At 35.0% G+C, this 10339-nt stretch overlaps 2 protein-coding genes across 7 annotated transcripts in view; one reads left to right on the plus strand and one right to left on the minus strand.

The window, feature by feature from the left end:
- Window positions 1-10339, plus strand: part of LOC117994968 (uncharacterized) — a 185032-nt gene that overhangs the window by 76418 nt on the left and 98275 nt on the right. The window lies entirely within an intron of this gene.
- On the minus strand, window positions 436-5989 carry LOC117995172 (facilitated trehalose transporter Tret1-like). Its single transcript, XM_034983174.2, has 3 exons — window positions 5896-5989; window positions 2804-2942; window positions 436-1703 (listed from the first exon to the last, which is right to left on the minus strand). The coding sequence occupies exons 1-3, from the start codon at window positions 5977-5979 to the stop codon at window positions 436-438; spliced, it is 1491 nt and encodes a 496-aa protein (XP_034839065.1). The 5' UTR covers window positions 5980-5989.

Below are 10339 nucleotides of genomic sequence, written 5' to 3' on the forward strand. Positions count from 1 at the left end.
TGGAACTCCTCAACGGATAAGAGTAAATTGCTCGCGATCAGTGTAATAGCTTAGTAAACAGTAGATTTTGAACCAGTTATAGCATATTTTAATACCATGCGGCCACTAAAAATTGTGAAATAAAATTTTTTTACATTAAAAAATAAAACTGACTTCGATACACAAACACTAAAAATTTAAAAATAATTTAATTTATTACCGAATATATTATGTATACAAGAGTTAATATAGTTCCATAATAATATTTTTTGGGGTCGGTGCCAATTAGCTTTTCAGTGTTTGTGTATTGAAGTCGGTTATTTTTTTTGTAATTTTTTTTATAAATACAAGCGCTTGACTACGATAAATCATCATCACGTCAAATCAATGGAAGGGATCACAACCCCCAATCAATGAGACTTTAGATGTAGAGAGGAATATAAAAAAACTTAAAACCTACTTTAGGTATGTCTTATTCGTAAGCAAAACTGCCGAGGTATTATCGTTTTGAATAACTTCATTCTTATTTTTAAAACACGCTGCTATTTCTTGCTGAGTCTTATTCTTAGTTTCAGGCAAATATAAATAAAGGTAAAGAGTACATAACCCGCACGTTATAGCGTAAAACAGAAATGTGCCATCGATACCAAAAGTCCTGAAGATACTCGGAGAAACCTTGATAAGTGTGGAATAGAAACTTCCAAATGTTAAAGATACTAAAGTATAAGAAATTGCTTGAAATTTCTGTGGTATTAGTTCCCCATACAAAGATATTGATAATATTAATGGACCACAACTTATTGATATAGAATATAAACATAACAACGCAATAGTAACAAAATGATTTTCACCCAACGCGTTTAATCTAACCAAAAACAGATATAAAGATATCGTAAGCAAAAATGCTATACCAGTAAACGAACATGACATGTATAAGGTCCGACGTTTCAAAATTCGCGACAAAAATGATCCTACATACATCCCGAAAACTGTTACGCCATCCAAAATTAACATAGCCATGTACGCGGACCATTCGTCAGCAGTTATACTCTTAAATATATCCAATATATATAAACTAATTACAACTTTACCAGAAAAATGGTACTGTATTATTGCTACAGCGGATAATGATACAGGCTTATAAAATTCGCTGCTTTTAACCATTTCTATGAACCCCATTTTACCATACTCATTCTCCAATCTAATTCTTTCAGTCTGTACTTTGATCAATTCTTTTAACTCGCGCTCAGATTGTGCGTTAATACCGTGAATCCATCTGAAAGATTTCCTGCATTCGTCAAATCTTCCCTTACTCGCCAACCAATATGGAGATTCAGGCCATAATAATACATTTAATGTGTAAACTGCACAAATAAATCCAAGAATAGCTATGTTTTTCCAATAAAAAAACGTGCCTATAGCATTCGCAACCCAAATACCCCAGAAAAAACTAGCTGATTTTATAGCTAAGAATATCCCTCGATATTTAGGCGATGTATAATCAGTTACTATCAGAATTCTGACTGTTACATTGCCAGCATATAGAAATCCTTGAAGGACTTCGGATACGAGGATCTGAATAACACTTTGGCTGTAGTAAAGGATGATGAAGATGGCCATGGAACTGATCGCTGTGATGATTTGAGGAAGCTTCCGACCGTAGCGTTTGGTGAAGAGTGGCAGGATAATCAGCCAGGGGTACATTGCGAAGCCACTGGTTGAAACTGTAAAGAAATTGTTTTATTTATACAAAATATGAATATATGATCCTTTATCAAGTGGTAATTAAAAAAAATTAAAATACAAATGCCCCTACCACAATCAATTTTTTTTCCAAAAATTTATTGCCATTGACACTCGGGATGATGTAAGGATTCATTCATCCAAATCTGTTCAGGCATTTAAAAATTATAGTGGAAAAAAAAAAACTGACATGATGCATACCCCTGAAAATATTTCACTCCTTTTTTGGACAGTCGTGTGAAAAATCCAAAAAGCTTTGAGCCCTATGTGGCGGTTGCCACAGATGCAACTAGATAGCGCTATTCAATCGATAAAATTTCATAACGTAGTCCCGAACAAATGTACCGCCGACAGTGCTCGCACTAACGGAGTTTTCTGCAATCTGGACTATACATAGAAGTTTCAAGATACAACCGTCGGCCCAACTGGCGCTACCGAGCACAGCCAACCGCTCGGTGGGAGGTCTCCCTTTGGTACGGTCGAGCCTGCACATCGCTCCCGTACACCCTATGTCCTATGGCTCTAACCTCAAGAACCTTAAGAAGCTCCAACTTCTAACCTAAAGCTAAACTTGCAACTCCTACGCTACGACTCGCGAAAGTGGGAAAGTCATTTGTGGGAATGGGAGTGTAATATTTTAAATATTTTATAATAAAATTCCACAAACAATTTTAGACATGCCTTTACACAAATTTAAAAAATCTATTAAAGGCAAAAAAAAGCATATTGCTCTATTGCTCTTAACAAAAGGATAATATACAGTGGAAGACTATGTAAATGATAAGAAAGCTTGGATTTGACTCGCTCCAGCAATGCACGGGGCTGCAATTGCTTGTACAGTAGGAATGGTATAATAATATTGTAAATTGATGACTTGAACAGAGCAACCGCCGAGTTTCTTGCTGGTTCTTTTCGGTAGGAACGGCATTCCGAACCAGTGGTAAATTAAACTAGTTAACGATTCAAAAACACTTGTAATAAGTAAGTCTTCTTGAATAAAATAAATTCTATTCTATTCTATTCAAAAGCTCTGTAGCTGAAACTTAACTTCAATTTGGGAGGTAAAATGAAAGCAACTTACACAACCAAGAGCCCATCTCCTCGTCAATGATCTCAGTGGAGTTTGCTTCCTTTCTTATTTGTGGAATGAACACCGTGGGCGCTCCGACGCACATGCCGCCCATGAAAAACTGCGCCCATACTGCACTGCTTATGAGGATCTGTAAACAAGTAGATTAACATTAATAATGATAAGAAGAGAAGAGAGGAAAAAGAAGAGAAGAAGAAGATAGAAATTTAGGAGGTCAGCACGAAGTACCTAATGCATACGCAGTTCCGTGCTCACCTTGGTGTATTATATAGTTTATTTTAGTCCGTGCGATTCGGACACATGCTGCCAGCAGGCAGAAGTCCGTAGGGATTTTTTCCTCCCCCGAAGAAAAAAAAAAGATTAACATTAATAATAATCATTATAATCATTAATCATTTATTTTACTCGACTATGGTACAGGTATATTATTAACATGGGTTCTTAAAAATTAGGTGATCACATATCCGAGTTGCAAGCTATTTCAAGCAAGCCACAATTGGTTAAACGGATGGGATATGAAAAGCTTGGAAACCGACGTTTGCTTGTCTGACACACAGATTTATTAATGTATGCCTCTATTATACCTACCTACCTATCGGCTATCGATTGCAACCACAAATTATCAAGTCGTTAAAAAGATGTAAATAAAATACTGGCAACTGTATTTATTTACCTAGATATTCTAGATAAGGCGAAATCTCAGATACTGGTACACTGTACCGTATAATTTTATTAGAATTTAATGATACGAAGATATTTTATCGATATGGTTAATCTACAGGTTTATAATCACAAAACATCAATCAATGTTTAAATAAGATGCACTATTTCTATATCCATTCCGTAATATCCATCCTTATCCATATCTGTATATATAAAATTCAAAGTCCTGACTGACTGACTGACATATATATCAACGCACAGCCTTAACCGCTGGTCTTAGAGACATGAAATTTTGAGGGTGTGTTCTTTGTAAAGAGTAGGTATCCACTAAGAAAAGATTTTTCGAAATTCTACCCCTAAGTGGGTTAAATAGGGGATGAAAGTTTGTACGAAAGTACGTCATTTTTCAAATTATGTGCATGAAAATTGGTATTTGGGTTTTCGGTCACAAATGATAGAAATACGTGTTCCAGGATTTTTGGAAATTCAACCCCCACCTCTATTTTCTAAATTCCACCCGAGCGAAGCCGGGGCGGGTCAGCTAGTCATATTATAAATGCAAAAGTGTGTCTGTCTGCCTGCAAGCTTTTCGTGGCCCGAACATTCAACCAATTTTATTGTCATTTGGCACAGTGGCTACTTTTTATCCCTCCTAACTTTTATGTTTAAAAAACCAAAAGTGGACAAAGTCGCGGGCATCAACTAAATAGTACTGTTATACATACAAGCCTACGAGATAACCAAACAAATGAAAATATTCCATACAAACATCCATGTATGAAATGCGTAGAGGTTTAGGCACAGAACCAATATTATATTCAAATTATAAGTTAATTAATTAATAATTTAAACTAAAACTAAAACCTTAAAAAATATAATATTATAACTAAAATATATTATTAAAAGGAGTCCCTTTAGGCAAGGTTCCGAAGATACTGGCAGCGTTCCCCCTGTATGAAATAGGTATTTTTATTATAATCGTTATTAAAAAAAACTAATGACTGCAGACTGCAGCACCCCTAGAGGCCTAAATATTCTTAAAATAAGCTTATCAAAGTAGGTTCTGCAACCTGCTTTATTGTCATACCATAATCATTACGGTCTCGAGTACCTACTTATATATTATGTTATGCAAAAAAACTGCATCGAAATTCTTTGAGGAAAATAATAACAGAAAACAAACTACATATCTGCAATCTGAAAAGGTGGGTTTGGTAATGGATAAAAGCTCGTTTTTAGGGTTCCGTACCTCAAAATGAAAAACGGAACCCTTATAGGATCACTTTGTCTGTCTGTCTGTCTGTCTGTCTGTCTGTGGGTCTTATAACTGACATTTGGGGAAAAATCTGAAAACCGTGAATTTAGGGTTAGATCACACAAAAAAAATTAAATTGTGGTCATGAACTAATAATTAGTATTTTCAACTTTTGAAATGAGATAACTATATCACGTGGGGTATCATATGAAAGGTCTTCACCTGTACATTCTAAAACAGATTTTTATTTATTTTTATGCATCATAGTTTTTGAATTATCGTGCAAAATGTCGAAAAAGTACGACTGTAGGACGGAACCCTCATTGCGCGAGCCTGACTCGCACTTGGCCGGTTTTCTGTTTAGGTCATGCTACAGACGCATGCGGTTTGAAAGTTATTGTTGGTTAAGTAAGTTGAAATTACTTAGCCTAGTACGAATGAAATCCTGCATTGCTATGTTGATCTAAAACTAACTAAACCTTTAATAGTGGTTCGCCCGAACTAAGATCTCGCGGACATTAGCCTGTTAAAATTCTGAGAGCAATAACGCAAGAAGTTTTGCTTCGCTATTATTTATTGTGAAATTTTTAAGTTTAAAAATGTTATTAAGTAAGTGTGTTATTTAGTGTGAAAGTAAATAAATAAGCCTTTAAATTTGTTACTGAAAAAAGATAAATTTTCAATATTATTTCATTACAATTTTAAATGTGTAATTAGATACATTCTTTTAAGTATCAGTACATAATATAATTGCTTATAATTACAGTAAACAAGTTGGTATACTATAATTCCGGTTTTTATTTTATTTTATAGAACACAATTTATTATTACATCAACATAAATAAAGTTATGAAGTTATTGTGAAATTATGATGTTCATTAAAATTAAATTATTTCGTTTCTTCATAAATATATAACTATCTAATTTTAATATTTGTTGTTCAAGTACAGGATATACCTAACTGAAATTATACACAAGTTTCAGTTTCTAATATGTACAAAGCCGTGTTTGACATATAGCGTCGAATTCAACCTTCACTTTAAAGCCCCCCATTTTCTTATAGGAGCCCCCCTGAAATAGAGCTGTTTATGTTTATGCAATATTCTTAGCTGTAGTCGAGTAAAATAAGCTAAGAAAAACGAAAATGACAAACTTATTTACTTGCCTGTTTCAAAATCGATTTTGTTGACTCGTCTTCCTTTTCCACAATCTCGACACTTTTCACCTCTTTGTAATTGCAGGAATCCATAATTTCAATTTTAACTACTGCTTCATTAAACAATAGAAAGGATGATTGTTTCTTGTTATATTTTACTAACGATTTTCACTTCAATTATGTATTGCATTGTTTATCTTATTTTAATTTAATTAATATTTCACTGTCATTCACATTCTAGTATTCAGTAAAAAATATATTATTATTTAAATTATTCGACTCGACTACACTTGCTCTGAGAAAAATGGCAAGCACTATTCCTTTATTAATTTAACTTATTTTTTATTTCACAACATAAATAACTAACTGAAATCTAAGTAAACATTGAAAATAGATATCATTTAATTAAAAACAAAATTTAGTTTTAATTTAGATATAAGTATACCTACCTAAGTTTATTTTGAAAAAACTCATTGATTTTATTTTTGGTTAAAAATAAAATATGTTTTTTGAAAAAAGAAATACCTAGGTATTTAGTTTTCATCCATAATTTGATCGATGTTCTAAACGTTTCTATTTCACAGTTTTATTGTACAAGTTTAATTTATTTTTATTTAGTTATTGATCTTTTGAACAGACGCGGTACCTCGTCCGCAGTCGACTAAACCTTGCGACAAATAATAACAAAAATATCAATACACAGAGGTTCTTTATGTTGGTAGGCAGGTACCTTCTAGTAACCTCTGTACTAATTAGTAGATTATTAACCTAGGGGATAAAGCAGTCTTCTGTCGTGGGTGACGATTTAAGTTCACTCTTCTTTTCGTACCATTTGCGAAAAAATTAACACAATAATAATATGAGATAAGCATTTATTAAACGTATTTTTAGAACATTAACTTATTTTTAAAAATAAATTGAAATAAACTTAACGCAAAATTCCTAGACTAATATTTTTTTGTCGGAAAAGCAAAGGTTTGAAGCTCATACGGCCTCGTCGGTTTTCGTAATTTTATTTAATAATCATAACTGCATAATAAATGCGTATTCCTTTTTCAAAAAGATGTATAATGCTTTATATTCAAACTCAATGGTGTAAACACAGATGTAGTCAGTCTGTCTGGTGGGAGGTCTCGGCCGTGGCTAGTTACCACCCTACCGGCAAGGCCGTGCCGCCAAGCAATTTAGCGTTCCGGTACGATGCCGTGTAGAAACCAAAGGTGTATGGGTTTAATAAAAACTGCCATACTCCTTCCAGGTTAGCCCGCTCCCACCTTAGACTGCATTTTCACTTACCATTAGGTGAGATTGCAGTCAAGGGCTAACTTGTATCTGAATAAAAAATAAAATAAAAAAAAGTTCAGTATACATTTCGGTAAGTATTCCAAATTTAAATCACATTCTCTCCCTAGAGGATGAATGAAATTCAGTACAATTTTCTTTCCCTATTTTAAACAGATTAAAAATGAATATTGTTATGTTCGCTTTTTGTGGCATAGAATGTCACTTTTTTGAGCAAGTGGTACGAAAAAGTATATATTTTCAAAGGTACGTAGGTAAAGTTCGCGACAGTTTGAGATGGCAATCCCGGTGCGGGATAGCGTGGGTGACCTGTGAGTGCGGGGTGAACCCCCCGCCTCATACCCCGATTGCCATCTCGACTTGTCGCGAACTATACTTTGATTCTTATCACGTATCATAAAGACGGTCACACATTAAAAGAAAGAATAGCTGCCATTATGCAGAACCTTTAGGACTTTAGGTCATTCACTGTAATTTTTAAGTACTTATTTATTGATACCACGCGATTTCGGTTTACTTAAAATTCCGTGGGAACTCTTTGATTTTTTGGGATAAAAAGTTGCCGATTTCCTTGTCCGGGATGCAAGCGGGATGGGCCGTGAAAGGCTAGCAGACAGACAGACAGATAGACAAACCCACTTTCGCATATTTTATAATATTAGTATGGATAGTATGGGAGTATAAAGGTGTGAATATTTTTAAACCAATTTTTTAGAGTTCCGTAGTAAACAAGGAACCCTATAGTTTCGCCATATCCGTCCGTCCGTCCGTCTTCGGTTAATCTCAGAGACCATTAGTGCTAGAAACCTATAATTTGGCATGGGTATAAATATTAATCACGCCGACAAATAAAATTTTGATAAATAATCTGATAGGATTTTTTAGGGTAGCTCCCCTACATGTAAAGTGGGGATGAATTTTTTTTCTCGTCTACCCCATAGTGTGGGGTATCGTAGGTCTTTTAAAGATCCGTTTGTAAAATTTGATGTTTTAAATTGCTAATTTTCATTAGTCATGTGTGTGTGTGTGTTTGTATGTGTGTGTGTGTGTCCCCTCTATCAGCCAAATAGTAGTATATAGGAACGTGAAAAAATTCACAGCAGTAGTATATATAATCAATTTTAAAGGAAAACTATCATGGCTAAGTAGGGTTCACAGGTTAAGGAGTTATAACTGTTTTTCAAGGATTGTGACTACGGAACCCTACACTGCGCGTGGCTCGCCACGCACTTAGCCGGTTTTTCTAGATCTCAAACAGATGTCAAGGTCATTGCCATCTTCTAAGAGCAAGGTCGAATACAGCGTATCGAATTGGCTACACCCAGTTACACCGTACAATCAACTCAGGGAGAATTTACATAATAATATGTTAAGTGGTGATAGCTTACTGGTTAAGACAATGTGGTTTGAGCTTCAATAGCTCAATTGATATAGGAGTGGACTGAAAACCGAAAGGTCGACGGTTCAAACCCCGCCCGTTGCACTATTGTCGTACCTACTCCTAGCACAAGCTTGACGCTTAGTTGGAGAGGAAAGGGGAATATAAGTCATTTAACATGGCTGTTAAAAAAAAGGCGAACACTTGGTCCGGACACCGAATGGGACAAATTCATATTCGGAGCCTAGACCCCTGTATTTGCATGTTTTGGCTTTTTCAGCCGCTTCACATGCCGCACCTGCTTTGTTGTTGGTTCCATGTAAATGGGAAGGGGCCAGCGTGTCTGAACAGGACTACCTACTACTACAGGGTACTAGGTAGTCAAAGTCAAAGTCAAATGATTTATTCGAAATAGGTAATAAATTACTCTTTTTGATAGTCAGATGTTGTATTTGTAAGACATATGTGGTGATAATAATTATTACGCAAACTTAAAACTAAAGCTACGAGGGTTCCAAACGCGCCCAGGTCTGAGAAGAGCCCACAATAAACTCAGCCGGGTATTCTTTTTATTATCACCACTTTACAAAATTAAGCACGTTAAGCAACTCATTCCCAAGCTTGCTTATCATTTAAATAATCCTTTACAGTAATAGGATCTTTCATTTCAAGGTACTTGTGGTAGTGAACATCGAAAGCTAACCTCTTAAGTCTCTTCTGTTACAGTATTTGTAAACCATTCTTTATTCAGTAGTCAGTACCCTAAGAACTCTAAAGGTACACGCACTAATAGTTACGTGACCATAGAACTTCAGTATTTAATCAATTTTTTCTCATTGTCAAATAAAAAGATGAAAAAAATGTAACAAACAACCTAAAATGTGGTTCAAAGACTCTCTAATGACCGTGACCACTTGACTAGGTCAAGATTTCATTTCAAACGCTGACTAAAAAGCAGCTAAATATTATATTTTGGTCATTTGGGTTCCGTGCATCAAAATGAAAAACGGAACCCTAATAGGATCCCTTTGTTGTCTGTCTGTTGTGTCTATCAATAAAACCTATAGGCTGTTTCCCGTTGACCTAGAATTCTGAAATTTGGCATAGAACAAGTACAGGAATAAATCGGAAAACTATGGATTTGTGGTACATCACACAAAAAAAATTAAAATGTGTTTAAATTTTCAAAGTAAGATAATTATACCAAGTGGGGTATCTATGACCTTTATATTCTAAAACAGATTTTTATTTATTTTTATGCCAACGTGGCCCTTACTATTACTAAGCCTCCATTGCCCGTCTGTCCGTTCGTCCTTCCGCCCGTCTATCTGTCAACGGGCTGTATCTCGTGAGTCGTGAATCGTAGTTAGTACTCTGTGATCGTAGTTAATAGCCTATTAACTACGATTCACGTCTGGTAATATAATATAGGTAGTAGGTATAATAGGTAGGTAAGGAGTTGTCACAGAAATTGTATAGGAAAACACCTATTAGTATAGGTACGGACCAGAGGTACGGACCGTGCGGTGTGGTGCGCGCGCTAGCTCTTAGTCGAAAAATTTACCGTAGTAAATTTTATCGATTTTAAGTACCTATTATAGGTGTCTATGGGAAACAAAAGATCGATATAGGTGCCTATAGGAAACAAAAGATCGATTTTAATATACACCTCACTAGAAATGTCGAACATACGCCACAGACGAATAAGCAATAGCTGTAGACAGTATTACCACAGAGTACTTTGTAAATATAAGAAAGTATTACATACTCTTT

This window comes from Maniola hyperantus, chromosome 28 (genome assembly GCF_902806685.2).
Source record: "Maniola hyperantus chromosome 28, iAphHyp1.2, whole genome shotgun sequence".
In the NCBI taxonomy this organism is placed as follows: Eukaryota; Metazoa; Arthropoda; class Insecta; order Lepidoptera; family Nymphalidae; genus Maniola; species Maniola hyperantus.